The sequence below is a fragment of the Sander vitreus genome, chromosome 17 (genome assembly GCF_031162955.1).
Source record: "Sander vitreus isolate 19-12246 chromosome 17, sanVit1, whole genome shotgun sequence".
In the NCBI taxonomy this organism is placed as follows: Eukaryota; Metazoa; Chordata; class Actinopteri; order Perciformes; family Percidae; genus Sander; species Sander vitreus.
The window spans coordinates 12,953,506-12,977,436 of NC_135871.1; the positions used below are offsets into that span (position 1 = coordinate 12,953,506).

The 23,931-nt window shown below is 41.6% G+C and overlaps 2 protein-coding genes across 4 annotated transcripts; one reads left to right on the forward strand and one right to left on the reverse strand.

Moving 5' to 3' along the window:
* The first annotated feature begins 1,884 nt into the window (after nucleotides 1–1,884).
* On the forward strand, nucleotides 1,885–10,646 carry msh6 (mutS homolog 6 (E. coli)). Its single transcript, XM_078273848.1, has 10 exons — nucleotides 1,885–2,257; nucleotides 3,926–4,128; nucleotides 4,272–4,447; nucleotides 4,652–7,217; nucleotides 8,203–8,486; nucleotides 8,673–8,790; nucleotides 8,889–8,978; nucleotides 9,095–9,249; nucleotides 10,121–10,320; nucleotides 10,437–10,646. Exons 1-10 carry the CDS (start codon nucleotides 2,004–2,006, stop codon nucleotides 10,516–10,518), a joined length of 4,128 nt encoding a protein of 1,375 aa, XP_078129974.1. The 5' UTR covers nucleotides 1,885–2,003; the 3' UTR covers nucleotides 10,519–10,646.
* Nucleotides 10,574–23,527, reverse strand: fbxo11a (F-box protein 11a). Of its 3 annotated transcripts, none has more exons than XM_078273850.1 (22): nucleotides 23,242–23,527; nucleotides 21,059–21,183; nucleotides 20,858–20,939; nucleotides 18,969–19,110; nucleotides 17,898–18,027; nucleotides 17,065–17,148; nucleotides 16,855–16,987; nucleotides 16,659–16,765; nucleotides 16,404–16,515; nucleotides 15,980–16,086; nucleotides 15,548–15,685; nucleotides 15,120–15,337; nucleotides 14,843–15,023; nucleotides 14,568–14,690; nucleotides 14,221–14,306; nucleotides 13,839–13,915; nucleotides 13,529–13,672; nucleotides 13,183–13,293; nucleotides 12,921–13,028; nucleotides 12,706–12,814; nucleotides 12,521–12,619; nucleotides 10,574–12,336 (listed from the first exon to the last, which is right to left on the reverse strand). In XM_078273850.1, exons 1-22 carry the CDS (start codon nucleotides 23,333–23,335, stop codon nucleotides 12,207–12,209), a joined length of 2,640 nt encoding a protein of 879 aa, XP_078129976.1. In that variant the 5' UTR covers nucleotides 23,336–23,527; the 3' UTR covers nucleotides 10,574–12,206. The 3 variants fall into 3 exon arrangements, 2 of the variants coding, with proteins under 2 accessions (XP_078129976.1, XP_078129975.1); XM_078273849.1 differs by having other exon boundaries at nucleotides 18,969–19,113; XR_013503385.1 differs by having other exon boundaries at nucleotides 12,246–12,336; nucleotides 12,764–12,814; nucleotides 18,969–19,113.
* Between the last annotated feature and the right edge of the window lie 404 nt (nucleotides 23,528–23,931).

Below are 23,931 nucleotides of genomic sequence, written 5' to 3' on the forward strand. Positions count from 1 at the left end.
CTGGCTTACTGTCACACTAGATGGCTAATTACATGTGTTTTCTGCCTGAGCTAACATTAATTCCTCTTTGATAATCACTTGGAAGTGGTTGCTAACATTTTCAGAGTAAGGCTATAGCTTAGTTGTTGCTATATTATTGATCAGGCGTTGCAAGGCAGTTTCTAAGTTGTTACTAAGTAGGCTAGGTGCTAGGTTGCTAAGGTGTACCCCTGAGACCTAAACCTGTCCTAAACAAAAGTGGCTGCCTGACAAGTGCATTGCCTGAACATGCATTCACAGTGGTCAGGATGGTCACTACTCCCCAACTCTGCTCATTGACTAGAGATGGCAAAAAGTTTCACTGAATTAAAACAGCTCCTCACAACAACTGCTGTGTAAGGTTTCATAAGGCTGTCTTAATTAGATGCTTTCTATCACCCACACACCATATGCCAAAAAGGCATATGTGGGTGGATGTTTGGTTGTTTTGAATATGCAAGGCCACCCTTTTCTTGTGTTTATAGCAGTATTTATTTACTCATATGCAGTTAGGCATTTTAAGTTTTTGTGCATCACAACTTAAGAACATGACAACACTGTAATATTTCAGCCGTAGATTTCTGCTGAAATAAGGCATACATGCAATGCTGACTCATGCTTTAATGCATGCATACTGCTCCTTTTGTTGCTATTTATCAAATTGTGTAACAGTAGAACATGTTAACCACAAAGTTCAAATCAACATTTATTTGCTATATTCAGGTTTGTGTGAAATACTAGGATCAATTAAGGTTTATCTTATTCCAGTATTGTACTGCACTCTGCTGGTGGTAAATGACTAGTACAGATTACAGAGTCAGTGTATGATGCTCTGTACAACAAAAAGCATTTTGAAACTATAACATTAATCTGCACACACACAAAAGACACAATTGTTCTGCTTCATCATTTTGCTCCTATTCCTATATTTATAATCACCAGTACAGGAATGGTATCATGTCAGTGCTCGGTCCTCTGTTACCTTTCTTTGTTGGACTCATTCTCAGTGAGCCTTTCACTGTATATGGAAATGTATACTGCATTTATGTACATGTTGCTCCCCATTAATAGCCATAATAAACACACACAGGCTCATGAAGTGGATGACGGATGGGTTTTCTGTTTCAATTTCAATCCAGCAGCATTTCCACTGGCAACATTAATGCATGTTTGACTCCTCGATACTTTGGCTTAGATGTGGCCTAAAAACATGGTCATTGGTCAGAAAAAAGTTGAGAAACCTTGTCACCTTTGTATGTAATGTACTACTCATACACTGTATAAGTCCCTTTTATGTGTGGAAAAAATGTGGCCAATAAACCGGATTCTGATTCAAGAATTAGCCTATTTTATAATATTCAGAGCAAAAGGAACAACAACAACATATGTGACTTCTTCCCTTATCTTTTCTCTGATCCGGGACTTACAAGTGGATTCATTTTTCCTTACTTTTTTATATACAGTATGTTCCTTACACATTTCTGAATAGACTGTTGCGCTGTTTACCACCTGATGTCATATTTTTATTTTATTATGCATGCATGTATTTTTTTTCAATATATGACACTGAATTAGTTCAGTGTATGTTGCTCGTTTAGCTCTAAGCAAAAAGTGACAGTGAGTGTTAACATGAGCAATATATGCAAAAATTTAGAAGTTATAAACTGCATGTTATATGTAGCCTATTCTCTATTGGGGAAAAAAGGTTTAGGGGAAAGGGCGTTGATATATGTGGAAAGGGGGGGGAGGGAAAGAGTTCCCTGCGCGCCAAAGGAAGTCGTGTTGACACCACGTGACTTCCATGGTATAGTGTACTCTCTTGTTATTGGAGGAGGCTCGTGTCCACTCCCACAACACCCGTGTGTCTTTCCCGCGAATTGGTTGCGCTTGTGCCGTGCTAGGTGATGCATAGAGGTTCAGGGTAACGTTGCTGTTGTTAGGATTACGTGAACAATACAGTGAAACTAGCATTCAAACTCGAAGACATGGCGAAGCAAAGCTCCATTTTCAATTTTTTCAAAAAGTCTCCGCCGCCGGTCTCCAAGCCGAAGCCGAGTCTCTCTCCGGCCGAGGCAGACCTGCCTTCCTCCGTAGAGAAGTCCTCTTCTCCGAAAGAGCAAGCTAAACAGACACCGCAACAACTAACCAAGACCAACAAAGTTAAGCCGAAAAGTAACAAGTCTTCGAAAGGGGGATTCAACAAACTGTTTGGCGACACGGCCCCAACAACCAAACAAAGGTGAGTAAACGTTAGCCATGATAATGTTGGGAGCGGTGTAGGCTAATTGATGGAGACACGTTTTGCACTGTTTATGTCTGCAAGGCCCCGCAAACGTGGTTGGTTGCTCGAAGGAAGCAGCTTTTCGAGTTACTCGACTCGTGAAAACCTACAGCTTCTTTTGCTACAACTTCTTCCGTTTTCATTTAGCTAACAGGTGAAGTTGTTAGTGTTTCCGACCATGTTTAAAACTTCTACTTTCCTTCGAATCACAGACGACTTGTCCTGCAGACTAACGTTATGCTTGTACGAGGTTTTATCTTGGTCAACAGCTATGCTAATGCCTCTCGTTTAACAACGTAGGTTACAGAGATTTAATGTACCAATGAATTTCAGTTGGCATAGTTTAGACAATGTGGACTGAAATTGAGCTGAACGTGAGCTGATGCTGAGGTAATAGACCTTTTTCACAGCAGACATGTTGACACTTGACATGTCATAGTAGGAAAAGCACAGGTGTATTGAAAACCATTAATGATGGCTGCATTCCACTTAGGAGATCTAGGCCCTGGTATTGTGTATGCTGACTCACTGAAATAGCTTACTGGGACACTTGATGGAATTGAGCCATCGTTAATGTTATCAATTTCAGCTGTGCTTTTGCTACTATGGCGAGTCAAAATGTCTGCTGTGAAAAAGGTCCATTATTGTGTTGGCGTGGTGAACTCACGGCAGGTCAACGATGTCTATCCCTCTCCTCTGCTCATAATGGACTGTGTGTAGTTTTCAAAACGTGTCAATAATAATCAAGTCCAGGAAATGATTTTATTATGGTCCTTAATGCAAACATGACAGTGATACAGGAGTCTCAAGTTGCTAGACATCACACGTCTAACACAATCAATATCTGCATTAGTGTCCATAAAATAACTCCAAGTCAAACATCCCACCAAACAAACTAATGCATTATTATAAAAAAGCCACCATTTCCATTTGACTTATTTATTTATTGTGGCGGTAACTAGTTTTAAATTAACCAAATTACATTGTCGAGCTTGAAATGAATGCTGTGTAACATTTATTTATATTTTTTATTTATTTATGTTTAAGATATGCAACTGCATGTGAAAGAAAGATAAGATAATACTTTATTGATAAGATAATACATTTTCTTTGACGAGGCTCCAGTCACAAAGAGAAATGAACACAGACATAAAAACAAGACATGGGGTGTTGAGGTATTAGCTGACTGGTGTTCATTTTGTGCTGTTCAGTATGGGACTTATGCCTGTTTTAACTTATTATGCTTACTTATGCTGTTCCCTTGCATACATTTTCTTTATTTGAAGTTCTATTCTATTCATCTGTTTAGTCAAAATGTTCACAAGACAGTAGTTGGTTAACCTTTACTTGTAGATGTGACGCTGTGTTTTCAAGTTTCAAAGACAGTTGATACTCAAAATGTTGAACTGCATTACCTTTTCAAAGCTGCAGTATTATCCAATCCTAGATGTAAATGACTAGCAGCAGTTGTTTGAGGATTATTTAGGGGAATACCAGTAATAAATATGATTTAAAAATTCTACACATGGCTTTACACTCTTAGTTGGGTGAAGATGATATTCCCGTATTGGTCTGGGTCAATATACTGTATAACTCAAATTAGCTTTTGGTGTTTCCTTCTTCCAGCAACACATGCACATTCAGTGCTGGTGTCCTTGTGTGGGCTAAACTGGAGGGACACCCCTGGTGGCCATGCATGGTGGTACCCCAACCTCTGACTGGACAGCAGATGAGGGGCCGGGGTCGGGACCAACGCATACATGTCCATTTCTTTGATGAACCCCCCACTAGAGGATGGGTCAGCACCAAATATATCCGAGAGTACCAAGGTTGGCTAAATCCCTTAATTAATGATGATAATAATCTTAAACCCTTTTTATATATATATAATTATGCTTCTCCTCCCAGCAAGCTACATGCCAGTGTTTGCTATAGTTGAATGATGAGTTATCTCATTTCTACTGTTTTACAGGCTCTGACAGCATTGACGCTAAAACGGGAGGGGTGTTCTTCAGCGGCAAACCTGTAATCCGTCATGCAATGGAGCTCGCTGATGGAGTTATGTTTGACAGCCCTGAAAAAAGATTAAAGATGTCTCTCTGTATGGATCCATCCGATGAGGAGGAAGAGGATGATGAAGAAATGGAGGTGACATTGTGATTAGAATCGATTGCAATGTTGATAATATAACATAAAAGGAGATAAAAAGTCTGTATTTCACTATAATTAATAATGTTATTCGAATGCCTCTTTTTCATCGGTAGTAATACAGAGTGTGTTTGTTATATCTAATCAGGTCAGTAATGCAGGTTATATATTTTTACCTGTCCTCCTTTGTACTCTCTTCTTCAGCTTGACAAGTCAACAGTGAGTGATGAAGAGGTTAGTGATGAGGAAGAAGAGGAAAATGAGAAAGTGAAGTTGTCCAAGGTCAGTCGACGTTCATCCCGTGCGTCAACAGAGAAGGGAAATAAGGCCAAGCGCCGCCGCATAGTTGTAGCCTCAGACAGTGATGGATCAGATGAGGAATTCAAACCAGAACAGGCTGCGTCCAGCAGTGAGGATGAGCTGGAAGAAGCAGCAGCGGTGAGCAGTGAAGAGGAGAGCACGCATGAGTCGGAAGCAGAAAGCCCCATCAAGCCTGTAAAGCGCAAACGTCCTGCAGAAAAGCCTGCTTCTACAAAAGCCAAGATACCTACTCCCCCGTCTAATGCACCAAAACGTGCTCCAGCAGCTGTTGCAGTCGACACAAAGTCTCGTCTGTCAGCCTTCTCTGCCCCTGACAACTTTGAGAGCCAGGCAAATGGATCAGGCACCATTGGAAGCGCCACAATTTGGGACCATGAGAAGCTGGAGTGGTGCCAGGATGGCAGGAGGAAAGACAGCCGAAGGCGGCGACAGACCGAGGATGACTATGATCCCACCACACTGTATGTACCAGAAGACTTTCTAAATCGAAACAGTCCTGGTATGCGTCGCTGGTGGCAGCTCAAATCTGAGATGTTTGATACAGTCATTTTCTACAAAGTGGGGAAGTTTTATGAGCTCTACCACATGGATGCTGTGATTGGAGTCAACGAGATGGGACTAACATTCATGAAGGGGACCTGGGCACACTCAGGCTTCCCAGAGATTGGCTTTGCGCGTTTCTCAGATGTGCTGGTCCAGAAAGGCTACAAGGTGGCTCGTGTGGAGCAGACGGAGACCCCAGAGATGATGGAAGCACGCTGTAAGAACATGGCTAAGCCCACAAAGTTTGACCGTGTGGTGAAAAGAGAAGTGTGCCGGATTATCACACGTGGTACCCAGACCTATAGTGTGTTAGACGGTGCTCCTTCTGAGAGTCAGAGCAAGTTCCTGCTGAGTGTAAAGGAAAAGGCTGAAGAGGAAAGCTCCGGTCGATGCCGTACATACGGAGTCTGCTTTGTAGATACCTCTGTGGGTTATTTTCATGTTGGTCAGTTCCAAGACGATCGTCATTGCTCACGTCTGCGCACCCTAATAGCACACTTTGCCCCTGCTGAAGTGCTCTTTGAAAGGGGAAACCCATCTGTTGAAACGCGCAAAATACTCAAGGCCTCTCTGTCCTCTGCTCTGCAGGAAGGACTTAATGCAGGCACCCAGTTCTGGGATGCTCAAAAGACTCTGAAAACCCTTTCAGAAGAAGATTACTTTAAAGAGACTGCTGGCAAGGAACAAGGGACAGGGAACAACTTTCTTCCTGCTCCTCTAAAAAAGATGACCTCTGAGAGTGATTCCCTGTGCCTTACTCCCAAAGAGGGCTATGAGCTGGGACTGTCGGCACTGGGTGGATGCATTTTCTATCTGAAGAAATGTCTGGTAGATCAAGAGCTGCTCTCTTTGGCCAACTTTGAAGAATATGTCCCTGTTGATGTTGAGCTGGAGAAAGCTGCCGGACCTTCCAGTTTCTTTGCCCAGACTCGTCAGCGGGTGGTCCTTGATGGAGTGACTCTGGCAAACTTGGAAATCTTTCAGAATGGGTCAGGAGGAAAAGAAGGGACGCTGCTGGAGCGTTTGGACACCTGCTCTACCCCGTTTGGCAAGAGGCTGCTGAAGCAGTGGCTCTGTGCGCCTCTGTGTAACCCCACATCCATCAAGGACCGACTGGATGCAGTGGAAGACCTGATTGGAGCTCAGGCCCAGGCTACTGAGGTTTCAGACCTGCTGAAGAAGCTCCCAGATTTGGAGCGTCTTCTGAGCAAAATTCACAGCATTGGCACTCTGAAGGGCCAGGATCACCCTGACAGCAGAGCAGTTCTCTATGAGGAGGTCACCTACAGCAAGCGCAAGATAGCAGACTTCCTCTCAGCACTGGAAGGTTTCAAAACTATGCAGGACATCATTACTGTCCTCGCTCCAGTTACAGCCGAATCTCGATCCGCATTGCTTCGTCAAGTGGCCAGTCTGCAAAGTGAAAAGGACGGCCTCTTTCCAGACCTCTCTGCTGAACTCAGGCGCTGGGAGACAGCCTTCGACCACCAGAAAGCCCGCACTACTGGTGTCATAACCCCTAAAGCTGGCTTTGACCCCGAGTACGACCAGGCTCTGGCGTCAATCAAGAACTGTGAGCGAGAGCTGCAGGATTACCTGGACAGACAGAAGAAGAGGATTGGCTGTAAAAGCATGTCCTATTGGGGAACCGGGCGAAACCGCTACCAGATGGAGGTGCCTGACAGTGTCTCAGAGAGGAATATTCCCGAGGAGTACGACGTGAAGTCTACAAAGAAAGGCTGGAAGCGTTATGTGACCAAGGAGACCGAACGGCTGTTCTCAGAGCTGCAAGGATTTGAAGAGAAGAGAGATGCTGCCCTGAAAGACTGCATGAGGAGGCTTTTCTACAACTTCGACAAGAACTACAGAGACTGGAAGACTGGTGTGGAGTGCATGGCAGTGATTGGTGATTACATTCTTTTTATTCTTGTTAATCAGCATTATTTGTTATTGCATGCATCCAATAAAATGTGTCAAGTGATATATTTAAATTACTCTAGTACAAAAGTTAAAGTGTTCACCTCGTCCTTCTAGTGCACTTTCCTGTTATGTGCTGGGAAAACGAAGTTTGCATTGCAGGTGTCTGCTCTGAATACATTTCCTGCAGTTACAGATATACCTCCATAATGTGTATTTAAGATGATGATGCATCATCATCCTGTGTCTGAGTGCTTGTTAGAAATCTTGCTTTCATTGAGTAACTATTAATTATTCCACTTGGCCAAGTTGACACTAATTAGTTTGTTTTTCACTGTTATGCTCCTGAAAGTGGGGCAGATAATTGCAGTGTTTTGTCTCTGGTGCAGTAAGATGATGTGCTTATGTGTTTTTCCTTCCACTGGGCCATCGCTCAGCCACAGGTTATGTTTGGTTTTATTTATGATGTTGAAGAGCAGAGCTGTAAAATCATCCCATACAGGGCTAAGACAGCATGTAGCGGAGTAACCTTTTTCTTTTTTTAAGGACTGATTCAATTGTATTGATGGTATCACATGATAACAAGAGTTATCTCAAGACACTTTACAAATAGAGTAGGTCTAGACTGCACTCTATAATTTAAAAAAGACCCAACAATTCCTGTAATTCCCCCAAGAGCAAGATTTAGTGTGACAGTGGCGAGGAAAAACTCCCTCTTTGGGAGAAACCTCGAGTGGTGAGGCAAACTTCCGTTTAGCGAGAAACCTCGGACAGACCCAGGCTCTTGGTGGGCGGTGTCTGACGGTTCTGGTTGGGGGTGTGATGAACAGTGGCAATTATAGTTACAATAAAGATAATGGAACTATGACTAGAAATAGTAGTTGTACTAGTTCATGGCGTAGCAGGGCACTGCAGGGTTCAGTGCTCAAAATCCTCTTTATTTTAATGACTAATGGACTGTTAATTGTTTTCAGATGTGCTGCTGTCCTTGTCCCGCTACAGCCAGGGCGGAGACGGACCAATGACCAGGCCACAGGTGGTGCTCCCTGAGGGGGATGACCAGGTAGCGGCCTTCCTTGACCTCACTGGATCCCGCCATCCCTGTGTCACCAAGACCTTTTTTGGCGACGACTTCATCCCTAATGACATCTACATTGGCTGCCCTGGTAGCAGTGAAACTGATGAGAAAAAAGAGCATGCCTCTTGTGTCCTCGTCACGGGGCCAAACATGGGTGGAAAGTCTACTCTCATGAGACAGGTGGAAGTTTATAGATGCATGTTGATCTAACATATCTCATTGTTTACGCCTTGTGAATAAAACTACAGTGCTAGAAAACTGATACATTGGAAATAATCTGAATTTCCCATCCATGTGGACAGTGCCTGTCTATTTGAAGTGTCCGTTGGCCTACATTGAGGTACTGTGCTGCTCCTTTTTGTACAGTGTGGACTTGTGATCATCCTTGCTCAGCTGGGTTGCTATGTTCCTGCCGAGAGTCTGCGCTTCACACCGGTTGATCGAGTCTTCACTCGGCTGGGAGCCTCAGATCGTATCATGGCTGGTAACATCACAAACTCCTGTAATGTCACACATATGGGGCAATGTCTCAAGCTTTCACCTCATGGGTTAAGCTTGTATTATCTAATATGCCTTCTTTAGGAGAGAGTACCTTCTTTGTGGAACTAAGTGAGACTGCCAGCATCTTGCACCATGCCACTAAACACTCGCTTGTGCTCGTGGATGAATTAGGTACGTCTTTGTCGCTTCTTCATAGTAACAGTGAACATTGTAGGCAGTCGCCACAGCACTGTTTTGTGCTTGTGGTGTTATCAAAGTGTACCCATTTAGCCTTGAACTGTTTGCAGGAAGGGGCACAGCCACATATGATGGCACAGCGATCGCCAGTGCTGTTGTGAAGGAGCTTGCTGAGAAGGTCTGCTGTCGCACCCTCTTCTCTACACATTATCACTCCCTGGTGGAGGACTACGCCAACAACCCTGCTGTGCGGTTGGGCCACATGGTGAGTACAGCAATGTTAAATACTGCACTGCACAGGCAAACAGTAGCAGGCCATTTTAGAATGTAAATAAGCTGTATTATGACTTTATTATCTAGGCAAATATCTATTTATGTGTGTCTAAATCTGATTTGGGAATCTGAAAATCAGATCTGGGCAAGATTTGAGTGTTCACACTACTTCTGAAGAAGTCTGACCTGGTTTGGGCCACTTTTGCCTGCAGTCTGAACGTAGCCTTACCGGAAATTTCCACTGGATGCGTAACGTCTGCGGAGTCATTAGGTTTCCATTAAAGTCAGTGTGTGTATTTCCACTGACTGTGGAGCGGCTGCGACTGCTATCTCCGGAGCAGATACGCAGAGCTTCTATTTTTGCCGGACGCCGGAGAGCTCCGCAGCAATTCAGCACACGGCAGATAGTGTGGGACAGGAAGTCAAGCACAGAAACAAAATAAAACCTGGTTAATTTCCAAAATATAATATACCGAGCTCACGGCGGATCATATTTCCCTGCACTACACCTTGAAAACACAACATAGAGTTGTTTCCCCTCTACTCCTCTAGATGGAAACAAATTGTTGTTGGTTTTGTGGTTCTATTCTACGTGAATTCGCGAGATATTGTGGGTCCTCATGACTACAGCTGTCGGTCATGGCCGCAGCCATGCCGCAACAAATCCGGACCTGGTGGGTACTGACGGACGGTGGAGCATGCAGCTGTTCCGCATCCAGTGGAAATCCGGGGTTAGTGTAGTCTCATAGATCACGCAATGCTGTATTTAACAGGAAAAAAACCCAACCTATATCAATCCATCAAAATTATTCATGTCATGTGCCCTGATATAAAGTATAATGTCTCTGTTTTGTCCCTCTCAGGCGTGCATGGTGGAGAATGAATGCGAGGATCCAAGTCAAGAGACCATCACATTCCTCTACAAGTTCATCACTGGTGCTTGTCCAAAGAGTTATGGCTTCAATGCTGCTCGACTCGCCAGCCTGCCAGAGGTGGTCATCCAATCAGGACACAGGAAGGCCAGAGAGTTTGAGAAGAGCACCATCAGCCTCAGACTCTTCAAGTATGTATTAGTATTGGGGTTAAAATAGTCTGTAGCTACTGCAGTACCCTTAAATTTGGTATTAGAAATTCCAAAGCTTAGTTATGACTTTCTCCCTCTCTTCTCTCCTCTTGCAGGAAGTTCTGCCAGTTTGCTGAAGATCCTACACTGAGCAATGCACACTTTGCTTCACTTGTTCAGATGCTCAACACCATATAGTTTAGAAATATGCTTTGTTGCTGAATTGTTCTCAGTACTTGAAAAAACACTACTGTTATGATCTAATAAAGTTTATTTTTAAAAAATGACAATGTTTCATCTAGGAAATTAAACCCTTTTTAATTCACGCTAACGCCTACATAACGGTTATTGAATACTTCACAATATATTAAGTCTAGATGTTATGATACATGCATACATTTCAGTCTGTATGAGGACCCACAATCACCAGTACACATGAAATAGGGAGGAGAGGGGTGGGGGGGGTGCAATGAAACCATATAGCGCTGTATATAGATACTTGTCTCAGCTTCAGTAGAGTAAAGCCTTTTACATTCTCCAGCAACATTGGCAAACAAGGGGGAAAACATCAATTAGCTGTGCTTTCATGAGACTTCTTTTTTTTCATGGACCTAATCCAAGTGTCATCTAAACAAACTGTTAACAGGCCAAGAAGCATTTGTGCCCGTTACTGAAAATGTATCACAAAAGGTATAACCATCCATGTTCATATCTTATCATTTCCTAACATATTCATTATAATGCCCTGAACCCAACCTGCAATGTGTTTTATTTGGTAAGTAGAGGCTGTATCTTAATTAGTATATCATGGGGTTATCTGGCTAAAAAAAAAGTACACCCCTAAATTGTTAAACATCTGCAGCCTTGTGTAAAAATACTTGATTTTGCCCCATATTTTTCTTCCTGTAAGTTGGGTCTTATGTGACAGACCTATACACACAGAAAATATGCATAGATCAAGTAAAACAAAAATATCAGGCTGAACTATCACAACTGTTCAGCTCCCTTACAAAGAAAAAAACATTTATGATGCTACTCCAAACGGAAAAAGCTATACAAGTCTGGTGAAAGCACATTTCAGCATCTATTATTCGGTATTGCAAATGTAAATGAGTCAACATTGCTGGAGAAAATGTTTAGTGTTTTCCTCTCTTTTCTCTTTCACAGAAAGAAGTTAGATACTGCGACATGTATAATTACAGCAATTCTAGGGTCTAATAACCAAAAAAAAAAACACATTTAATAAAATAAAGACATTCAAGTACAGTAAAATTTTTGCATGGAAATACAAAACTACACAAAAAAAAAAGCATTAAAATCAAATCTCATCCGTTTTCTTGAGGAAAAAAAAAAGCTGAAGTGCTAGTAATTTTTCCCGTACATATCATACGAGCACGTCGGTTGCCCAGTGATGGAAGCATTGTTGTATTTTGGGGCCTTTCGCCTCATGAGAAAAGTTGTGCCCGTTCTGACTGAGCGTCTGTCCACGACGGGCCTGTACATGACTGCAGTATTTAGTTCTTCCACTCCTCAAAAGCAGGTGAGCCTCTGTAGATTTTTGTCCATCTCTCACCAGCTTCGCTTACTTGACCGTACCAACACACCCACAAACCCTGAGTCAGCTGCTCTTCTGCTCTCCCACTGATGTCATCTTTTTTTATAATGTCAAATAATTGAAGAAAAAGCGAGGTATCCATAATCAGACTTATTTTTTCTCTAAATGTCTCCTTTTAGAGTCTCCAAGTCTTTTTTTTTTTTTTTCAAGTCACTGTATATGCTCTGTTTTTTTAGTTTTTTTTTTAGTTTGGATCTCCTCCTACACTGCACAACTTAAAGTGTCTTATGTCCATTACAGCTAAAGCGCAAGAGACCCTTTGGTCTCGAGCTCAGTTGTGCTGCAGTGTATTGGACTCTATAGGAGGAGCTGAGTCATACAGTGTGTCTGTGTCGTGAGTTGGCTCTCCAGCTAACGTGCAAGGATTTGACAGCGTCCCCGCACCACAGTCACAGAAGAATCTGGAAGAGGAGAAATAATTTAACTTATTAGATATTTAAAAAAATAAAAATGGTTCCTCCTTTCATACTCATTTATGTAGTGACCCACATCCAAGTGTAAAGGGAAGGCCAGGGTGCATATTGGTCACGGTTTACATCTAAACAGCATCATTTGTTCCCAGTAATATGGGGCAATAAGACTGACCTATCGTGTCTGATGAACTCCACATCATGTCCTTGGTGACACTTCTTGATGCAGTTCACACAGATGGCATTGCGGTCTGTTGTGTTACAGGTGTGACACCTGTGGGAACCCAAGTTGCACTCGTTAACGATCATAAAAACAGTTTACCGCGAGTCGGCTTGATTGCGAGTATGAACAGAAATTACCTGTAAAAATCGTGCATTGGGTAGCTGGTGTAACTTGAAATCTTGTACAGGCACTGACCTCTGCTCACAGCCTTTTCAATGGCATCTTGATTGTTCATTATTTTATTATCTGGAGGAAAGGTAGCAGAAATTGGTCACTTACATTTTGGTCTATTGACAGGCAATTTGGGGTTTGTCAAGAAACTGTGTCGTAATCTTTGTGACCAAGAGAGTACCTTTCATTGTAACATTGACACCAGATGCAAGAAACAATCCCCCAAACCGATTGTTGAAGATCTGATTGCCCTCTAGGGTCGCTGTGGCATGATTGGTGATCTCAATACCTAGTAGTAAAAGAAAACGGTTTATACAACAGAGCTCCTAGTTCCCATTTGCAAGGCATACTGTACCTCACCAACAACTGTTTGTTTACACAGACATGTTTGTAAGGATGTTGAAATCATGACAGATTATAGCCTGGGCGCAGGGGTTACCCACCTGCTGCGAAGCCGTCAAATATCCTGTTTTTCCGCAGTACGGGGTGGCTGTTGGTGCTAATGAGGACTCCTGCCTGGGCATTTCTGAAAATGTCATTTTCCTCTAACAACCCTGAAGACAGAAAACAGACGGTCACTGACATGAAAATTGAACTGTACAAACGTCTTAGAGAAAAGCATTTCTGTGGCTTAGAGGGTCCCCGTCGAGCTCTAGACCTTTAGTAGCGCTAAAGACTTTCCTTTAGTCCCCGTTTTGTTTGCCATGGAATTTGTTTTGGTGAGAAACATGAGAAAGGGGATACTATTCAGTTATCCCCTCATTTTCATAAAATACATTGATTAGTTACCTCTTCCTCCGTTGAATATACAGATCCCACCGTCTCTCCCATCGTGAATCTTATTCCTCCGCAGAGTGGGGTTGCTGTCCGTCTTGATCCACACTCCTGCCATAGCATTGTCAAAGATCTCATTGTCCTCAATGAAGCCTAAGCCTGAAAAACATATTATATATATACGTTTCATTTTTAGGGCAGCAGGGAAGAACTGCTGTTACATTCGTCAAACTGTATATTTTAGCAATGGCCACTGACTCCGTCAGGTGTAAACAAGTAGATTGAAAACACAACCTCAAACAGAAAATACTTCTTGGTTTCTCACCTGAGTTGTAAACCAAAATGCCTCCATTCTGGCCTCCCCAGATCTTGTTCCTCCTGATCTTGGGATTGCTGCCAGTCCTGTCACACAAGGGGACACACACAAGGGACAGTTGATCCACTGCTTCATTTAATGCTAAATGCATTTCCTTCTCCACCTAAACATCTTAACCCTCAGGACAACTGGCTCAAGTCTGACTTTATTGGGACATCAATCTACGATTCATTGAATTTGTTCATTACACGATAAAATCAAGAACACAGTAACACAAGAAAATGTAATTATTTATTATTATTCTTTCATTCAAAACTTTGACAAAACAATGTTGTGTCATTGTCAACGTATTGGGGGGAATATTTCCACATTATTGCCATTTTCCACAAACCTAATTTGAACTCCAGAGTACATGTGATTGTAGATATCATTGTCTTCCAGCACACCATGGCCATTGTCATAGAAGTAGACCCCAACCTGTTCAAATTACAGTGAAAATGTCTATTAGCTCATTTATTCCTGATAATAAATAATTATGATACTGTTTCAATTTAACAGAGCTGCCTTCATAAAGATAGATTTTAAAAAAAATTCTAGGAAGCCAGTCTGACGTTAATATGCCAGTGTAACTACATCAGACCAGATAACAGTATACATCTCATGAAGGTATATATATGGGAGTTGGTCACTTTACATTTATTTCTCATGATCAAACTTGTGACTAGCCTGTAATCTTACCTGCTTCCCGCTGTGTATCCTGTTCCTCCTCAGTACTGGCGTACTTCCCGTCGTCACCCACACTCCTGCCAGCGTGTTGCTGTACACCTCGTTCTCCTCTATGACGCCTTGTCCTTTTTCATGCTGCGATACAAAACCACCATACATCACTGCTAGGTTTCAGAATTATTGAACAAGAAAGCTGAAGAAGGGAAAACAGTTCAAGATGTAAGACTATTATAGTAGTATTATTATAAAAAAAATATGCTGATGCGACTTCCTGGGTTTATATTTACCACATATATGCCGCCGTGTTGGCCATCATGGATCTTGTTGTGTCTGACAATAGGGCAGCTGTTGGTCCTGATCTGGATTCCGGCCAGGGCGTTACCGTAGATGTCGTTTCCTTCAATGAGGCCTCGGCCATCACCGAAAATATAAACGCCACCTTGGTTGCCATTGAAAATGGCATTGCCCCTGTATTTTGACAAAACAAAACACATTTTTAGGACATGATACTACGGTGAATGGACTAGTGCCCACTGTGACCGTTGACAGCCAGGCCACACTGACCTTATCGTGGGGTCACTGTTAGAGGTGATCCACACCCCAGCAAAGTTATTTGCATAGATCTTGTTTTCGATGAACTGGCCCCGGCCCTTTTCGTGCACGTAGATGCCCCCCGTCTGACCATGATGGATCTCACAACGAACCACTGTCGGATTGGCGTACGCCTTTACCTCAAAGCCGGCTATGCGGTTCCTATGGATGTTGCAGCTCTCAAAGTAACCCTGGAAATGGACAGAGAAATTCAAGATTACTGTATGTCCTATCAACATACTTTTCAGTCCATGGGCAGCAACTAAAAGAACAAATAAGAACCATTTGTAACCAACCATTTACACAGTAACAACACAACACATATTACACACGAGAGAGTCATACAACGGTGGCATTGCAGCGACCGCTCACAAACCAAACACCAGTGAGTTGTATCTTACCATGCCGTGGTCGAATGTAAAAACGCCGACGTCTCTGCCATGGTGGATGTGATTCCGTCTGATGATTGGGTTGCCGTGGTTTTTCACCCAGATCCCAGCCAGAGCGTTGTTTGAGATCTCATTGTCTTCGTATATTCCCTAAACAATGAACAGTGTTGAGTAAGTTTAAGGCTTTGAACATTTTCATGTCCATGTTCATTTTAATCATACTATTATTTTAACCTCACACGTAAAACCCTATATTCTTAAGACTGGGACTTATTTACTGTTCATGAAACCAGCCAGGAGTATGAGAATTAAGAAAGATGGGCTTTGCTGCTGTTGATCAATTAGCTCCTTGTGAAGTTAAGAGATCTACTGCAAAATAACCCAGACGTATGCCTTTAAATCTTCACGTAATACTTTGCAACAGGGGTGAAATGTGTGCATTACCTGTGCATGGTCAGTGATGTAAAGACCAACATTTTCACAGTCACTAATGTTGCAGTGCCTGATTGTGGGACAAGCACCCTGGCCGCTGACACAGACAGCTGACCCCACTGAAACAAGCAGGATGGAGATGTATTAGTGCACCAGTATCCAGGTCAAAATATACAACCAAATCAATCTCTGCTCCATCAAGGAGTGGTCGGAACATGGATTCTAGGTCTACCAACATAAAGTAGAGCAGTGCATCCCGATCTTCTTGTCTTGTGGTCCCTAACAATGAACGAGTGTCTACTTGCAACCTCTTGTCACAAGTTTCACAAGTTGCATAAATGTATGTAGCACAACTTTGTTTCTTCTTCTTAGCCATACCGCTAATCATCTCACAATTTCTCTCATGTATCTTGTGCATTTAGAGCAGCTGACTTACCTGTGCATGTGCTGCGTATGATGCAGTGGTCGATGATGGGGCTGCAGTTGACTGTGATCTCCAGGCAGTGGTGTGCATTGTGGTGCTGGGCAGATTTATCATCAGGATTGAACTGCAGCAGAAACAAAAAAACGTTCTTAACAACTTACTAAAACTAACAATGACTAACAATTGCTTTCACCCATACTGAGTGAGTGTGCATATTGTCCACATGGCCTATAGAAACCCACAAAAAGAGAGAAAAGGTAATCTCACCCTAATGGTCATGTATCCAACATAAGCATCCTCTGAGCCTTCCATGAATACAAATGTAGAGTCTCTGGTATTCTCAATGATGACTTTCTCTGCCACTTTACCAGGAGCTGCAAAATAATCAGAAAGGTCACATTACAGACAAGACATATAAACACATGCACAATGAAACCGTGACCACGACTTCACATGAACATACCAGCTCCTATCATTGTGATAGGCGACTCGATGTAGATCCATTCATCTGTGTAAATACCAGAGTGGACGAATATCAGGCCGTCAAAGTGAGGCTCCTGACCCCCTCCGAGAGCATCCTCAATGGTGTCATAGTACTGGAGAAAACATCACAAGTGAGGTGAATGACAGAAGCATCAAAGTGGGAAAAGAATGTTGGAAACCGTTTACTTACAAACATGTTATCTCTCCCTTTGTATCTGGCAGGATTACTGTAGAAGTGTTCTGCAAAGCCCGGCTTCACATGTGCTCCTTTATACTGTAAAGAAAATATTCACATGACTAATCACACACTGAAGAACAGAATAATTCATAACGAACCATTTGAGACAACAAAGACAGAGCACTGGCACTGCATTCTGAACAAGATGGGGAAATCATCGCTAGAAAAATGCCTGAGACATTTTTATCCACAGAAAACAATCCTAAAAAAGGTCAATATATCACAAAGGAATACAATTTTAAAACATAGTTCTCTTCTATCCCCCGCATACTGAATGGCACCATTATGGCCTGTGGTGTTGCCCTTTCACATGACATTAGCCCTGTGTGCACAGGAGGATTTAAAGTCGCACTGAAGCAACTTTTGGAAACAAAAATATCGATGTAAAGATGAAGAGAAAACAGAGTGCATCTAGTCTCCTCAACGCTACCTTTTAAAGTGAATTCATTTTGTATCATAATTTGCTGTACGTAGAAGCAACGTATGCTTAATCCACCCCACATACCTCATCTTTCCAATGTTCACATCAGTAGGCGTCAAAGCACTTTAGGAAGGTTTGAGTAAAAGGTGTCTAGTTTTATGTATTTTCAAACTATGATATTGTTTTCATGAAATCCTTTCGTCAGGGCTGAAGCTCTGAAAACTGCATTTGCCTCTTCTAGTGTAAAGTCAATGTTACCAATAACCATAAAGAGTAGTGTGGTGCCAGTGTTTCATTTGCTTCATAATAAAATATTAAATCTGAGGGTTTTAGTGACTCAGTAAGCCCACAGGAGGTTCCATACCAGCTGCTGAAAACTTTCCTTCCACGGGTTTGGCTGCTCGTACTCTTCTGGGTTTATCTGGTAGAACTTCCCTGCCTCGGGGTGCATCATGGGCCGCGTGTATTCAAACACTTCCATGTACAGCCTCTTCCTGAAACATGATGGTAAAACGACAATTACGATCCGCTAACTATCCGCCTCTCATTTCAGAATTTCTTAGTCTACAATACAGAAGCTCGTAGACTCAGTACAACGCCATTTCTTGTGAGGATTAGTACACACTTGATTATTAACATAAAATGACACCTAAACAAGTCACTAAAGGCCTGGCACACCAAGCTGTCAGTCAACAGTGTGCACCATGCTTGAGACATTTGACAGTTCAAACATTTTCACAGTGAAATGACTTTGTTTTGACTGTCTGTCTGTAATGTTTTTTGGATTGTAAATACACACTACTGACTGATTATATTTATTTAAACTGCTTCTTACAACAAGACGTTGTTCTGCTCACAGTTCTAAAATTCTCTTCTGCTCTACTAATACCGCTGTTTGAAAATGAAATGCATTCAGTGCCGTTTATTTTGTACGATGGTAATTTCACACAATAGCCTGCACTGGCGGTGAGGACTACCAAAACAATTTAACAATGGTTACTTAGATATATTAAGAAGTAACAAACAATTAATTCAAAGCTGAATTGAAGTGCCCTACTGACAATTTGACAAAAGAGCTTTTTTGATTTGACATGCTGTCAAATAGCCAGCCTTTTTTTTTTTTTTTTTGGGATAATGGCAAACAAAAAGCATACTTCATTCTTGATTCAGCTTTCAAATGTGTGCAACCATTTCAAATCAGATGCACAACACAATCAAAGGCAAATTAAAGCCACTATCAAATCAAAATAAATTGTAGCTATGGGACTGTTAATAGTAACTGCCCTCAGAACACTGGAGCGAAGTGTTGATTCAAATATTTATAAGATACAAGCGTTGACGCTGCTGTTAAACCATTTATTGAACCCACACAAAGGAGCATGACAAACAACACAGGGTAATGGTTAAGAGGAAACCCAACACCAACAAGTCTCACCAGAGGATGGGGTCATTGGCCAGCTCACTGAAGCGCTTGCACACGCATGCCGCACGGCACAAGTCCTGCTCCAACAGGTACGAGAAAATCTTTAGCACCACCTCGTCTGGAAGCTTCTCCTGCAAATACTGCTCTGCTGGAGCTGCTGGGAGGAGGACGACCGTGGAATTAGAATAAATATATATTCAAAGGACATGGTTTTGGGTGGGGTTGGACAACTGCAGCCATACGAGCATATTTATAGCAAGATCACGTCAGGAACCGAAATGCTCTCTCTCGAGTCACAATAGCAATGAATCTCTGCAGAAATTATGAAGACTTCTTCGTGAATCGCCCCAGCATTGTCCTATTACATCGTTCCAAAAACAATTGTGGTTAAAAACGTAAAGACGTGGTTACACGTCCCACAGTATTTAGTATTTTTTTACAATACTGATGTGAACACCCTCAAAGCTGGAAGTCAAAACTTTACTCTCAGTCACAGTCTAATTACAACTTCTCATGTTTACTCCTATCTGAGTGAGCGTTGCGTTAACAGCTCAGCTACCTAAACGTGAATCAATCAATGTTTTACTCCTACATCCTAGTAAAGTTTGGGGTCTGTTATTAAACACTGAATACTGTATTCCGTGATAAGATACATTTTTATCAGTTAAGCTTTTAAATGTTTTTATTTGACCTCTATCCAATTAGGAATACATATTTATTTACATTATTACTTTAATTATATCATTTACATTTCTCTTTCAGGGGTAATCTGTTGATTTCAATTCATGGGAAAATATACTACTTCCTCTCAAATGTGTGCAGGCTGCGCCGACTGGATGGAGGCCGTTACTTGCGTGGCCCTAAGTGAGATCCAATCACAGTCCACCAGAACTAGCACTTTGCTGTTAGACCAGCAAATCCAAATCGCATTTCAGTTACAAGATATTAGAGCTGAATGCTACGTAGTTTCATCCATCTTCACAATGTACCGCTTAGGTTTACCTGGTTTAATGACATATGGTTACTGCTTTAGCATGCAAGCTCTGCCTGAATGGTGGAATTATAGATATGTACTGTATGTAATGGACCAATTTGTTTATCATACATTACTGAAACAAAAAGTTCCTATTTGTATGGACTTATGCATCTAACTTAAAAAAAAAAAAAAAAAAGGTAAGATGAAACAAAAAGATGAATTGTTTAGATAAATGTCAGATTTGCAATTAGGAAGTCATTGTGGTTTTCGAACAGATCATGTGGAGGCAATGCGACCATTTACTTGGACACCACAAAGCCATGAATGATGAGTGAAAGCCAGAACCAAATGCCATCAAGGGCAGGCAAACATCTATTTCAGATGCTTTGGCAATAGCTGCACTGTATGAGAAAGTCTCCAAACGCCACAAATAACAGACTCCATAATTTTGGCTCTGTGATACTTATGGTGCTACTCCACGTTTTTACAAACGAGGCTTTTAAAAGAGATGATCTAAACTCTTGAGAGGTCGATACTATCTATTTTTCCTCGGTTGCCATCCCAGAAGTTGACATTAAGCGAAAGCTACGCCTGGATGAATACAGAATAAAAGTGCCATGTTGCTGATGCATGGTGCAGACAACTGTGTGTTACACACTATATGAACGTGCAGTACATACAAATCACATTAAATAAACAGGGTTTATGTAATACACAGACCTCTCATTATGAAAACGAAAGTGAAACATGTATTCAGCTATGAAACACCATGTATGATGCATAACTGTACATTTTGCCCTGATTTACTATTTGATTAGCAACACACTTCTCTCGTAAAGTAATGGGAAACGCAACTATAAATGCACTGTTGAGGGAGATACACATCTGGTTACCTCTCAATGTGTGTCAATGTTTTCCTAATTACCTGGTAAATCTTGACACTTTCCTGAAACTCTGGGGCGCTTAGGTCGGTGTCCAAAATTTTCTATGGTTGAAGTTGAAGCACCCTATAAGTTGAAAAAAAGTAAGTGGAGACATTAAAACATTAATTATTGTGTTTCATTAAGATACAATCTTTATCATGTAGGCATTTATACAATCTTTGAAGGATTCCTGGTATACGTACCTCCATGTTTGTCTTTGTCGGACACACTGTTCTCTTGGGTAGAGACTTTCTTCTAAGTTGGTAGGGACTATTCTGAGCTCCTGGACCGGATTCTTCTGCGACCATATCTGCAGGAACGTCCTCATCTGCAAATGGTAGAAAAGATTATTATTATTTTTTTTTTTAAAGATTTCTTGCAATGCTATTAATTAAACAGAAGGAAATACAAAAAAAAGATGTGTTGTCAACAACATATACATGATGTAGCATTTCAAATATGCTTATTAAAAAAGTGAATCGGCAACTGGATATTCCTGAGCTATCACTAGTAAGCTATGCCTAAACATACACACACTTGTTGCCCTGTGTGTTATAATCTCTGCTGTGGAGCCCATGAAGCATAGCTTAATTTGCAATAATGGACGTTTACTTGCGTGTATGTTTGAGATCTTTAGGTGGACCAAACCAATGTATTCATACCATTAACTTTGTTGTTTACCATAGATGATTAGATTTTGAGCCTTCAAACACAACGTTCAGTCAGTAATAAGCAATAATAATTTGTAACCACAACACTGAAGGCAATATCTTAAACAGTATTTGTGAACAAAAAACCTAGGAAAAACAAAAGCAGGTTTCTTCATTACCTGCTCTGTATGCTACAAATTGATTACAGAGCCTATCAAGAAGGGATTAAATCAACAGAGCAACAAAACAACCATAGCATCAATCCTGAGCTAAACCAGACATCTATTTACAAAGCTCTATTCACCATGGCACGATGAGTTGATAGCTACCACAGATGGGAGATGCAAATGCTGTCTTCTTGTTGCTCTGGTTGCAAGGATGACTCCCCGGCTACTAGGCCAGTAACCACTACAAACACTGTCTGTGTAACAAACTGGGCCAGATAAACCGATTTCTATGTAGTTGTCAACTGAAATAATGTATAGGTTATTCTGCCTTGTTTGACTTAAACAAACATTTAAGACCAGAGGTGTATATTAATGTCACATCAAATATACTGTATGATGTGAAATAGTTAAAGATACTGTTGATCTGTTACCAATCACACTATAATTTATTCATTTAATGTAACCTTAAAATGACAATAAAATAACAAACAAATAAAAATAAATGAATAGAGACAAGGAGAAGCACTAAAAACAACAACAACAGATAAATCATTACTAGGATGAGCATGACAGGAAATTTTCCATTAGATTCTTTTGGCAACATTATCAAGTTACTATCTTAGATTTTTTTTTAAATGTTTACAAACACTTTTGTCAGAAACAAGAGTTAATCATCTGTTGCTGAGTGCCATTCAATTGATGCTGTGAGATCCAACATCCCAACAAGTCACCCACGTTAGTCCACCTAATAACATTGAATCAGATTCAGCAATCAACCAGTAATGTTGCGGATCAGTGTCCCCCAGATTGACTCGGTCTCTAGCATGGCAACTATGATTACAGAACATCCATAGCTAAAGTTTACTTTGAAAAATGTCAGGCAATACTGGATTAGCTAGCTACATTACACGTCTGCTGTCACACAGCGAAGAAAAACATTTGTGACTTAATTGTAACAGTTGCGTTGTTCCATTAAGAACAAGCATGATATCTACGCATTGACATTTTAAAGTTGCAAAGGCTATGAAGGCTGGGGCTTTTTTGAAATCGCCAGGACTCAGATAGCTAGCCAAACATGCTAATAATAACAGCTATGTTAGCACAGGCTAGGTCCAGTTAGCATGTTACGACAACTGGCAAAACCACTTTGTGTACCCTTCTTTGCGTTTGTCACTCATGAATCAAGCTAACCACTGTCTACCGCTTGTCATTTTCACCAATAATGTAGCTAACGTTAGCTGCCAAAAAACAAAATTCAGCAGAGATATGAGGTGTGACGAGCAAAAGAAAGGCCGACTCGGGGCAAAAATCAAGCAAAACAAAGCGCGGCCTCAAAGCTAGGTACAAACACAAAAGCCTTGGTGTTTCCTGACTGCACAGAGACCCGTTGCTGTTTGCTCCCCTGTGTTTTATTACAACAAGCAACGTTGACCCAATGCACGTACTACACACGGACATGAACAATACGTACATCCGTGCAAGCATATAACACAATTCAACCGTAAAGCTAGCTGCCTGACAAGTCGTTCTGTAATGCTAACGCTAGCTTAACGTAGCTAATATTATTACCTCTTTCCTGGTGGTTCCTCTCCGGCTGCACCGGGCGCGGCCTCGAGACTCGCCTAGGTCTTCTGCTAACGTTACTTGCTCTGACGGAGTTCATTTGGGGTGTTGTTAATCTTGAAGAAACGTCGAAGCCTTCACAGCAGAAGAGGCGACTCTAAGCACACCATCTATGTATTTTTATTCAGCATTGCACGATCTGCCATCTTTAGCCGTGGCACCTGAAAAAACGTATCGCTGTGTGTTATTCCCGTTCCTCTGCACTGGTGTTACGTCTAGCCCCGTTCTACTGTAGCAGGAGGAGCCATAACAGACAAGCACAGTCACATCACATGGGAGGATCTCTCGCCACACGTCACATTCCCCTTTCACGCGGCGGTCTATTCAACAATTGATTGCATTTACTTTTGGAGCTCAAACATCCAAGCATCCATTATGAGAGAATCTGCTGTATGTATCAACAGCAGTCTACCTCACATTGGAGCTGAGTATAATTCTTAATATAATCATTATAGCTGGAGGTAAGGGATCTTGCTCAAGGGCACATTGACAGTCTCCTACTTGTCCTATTTATCAGACTGATGAGACAACAGATTGCCATCAAATTATTATTGCTGTCTGTGACACCAATATTCCTAATAACACATATTTTCCTTGCTATGATAGAGTTGGCCACTTTTTATCTAACAAATGTAG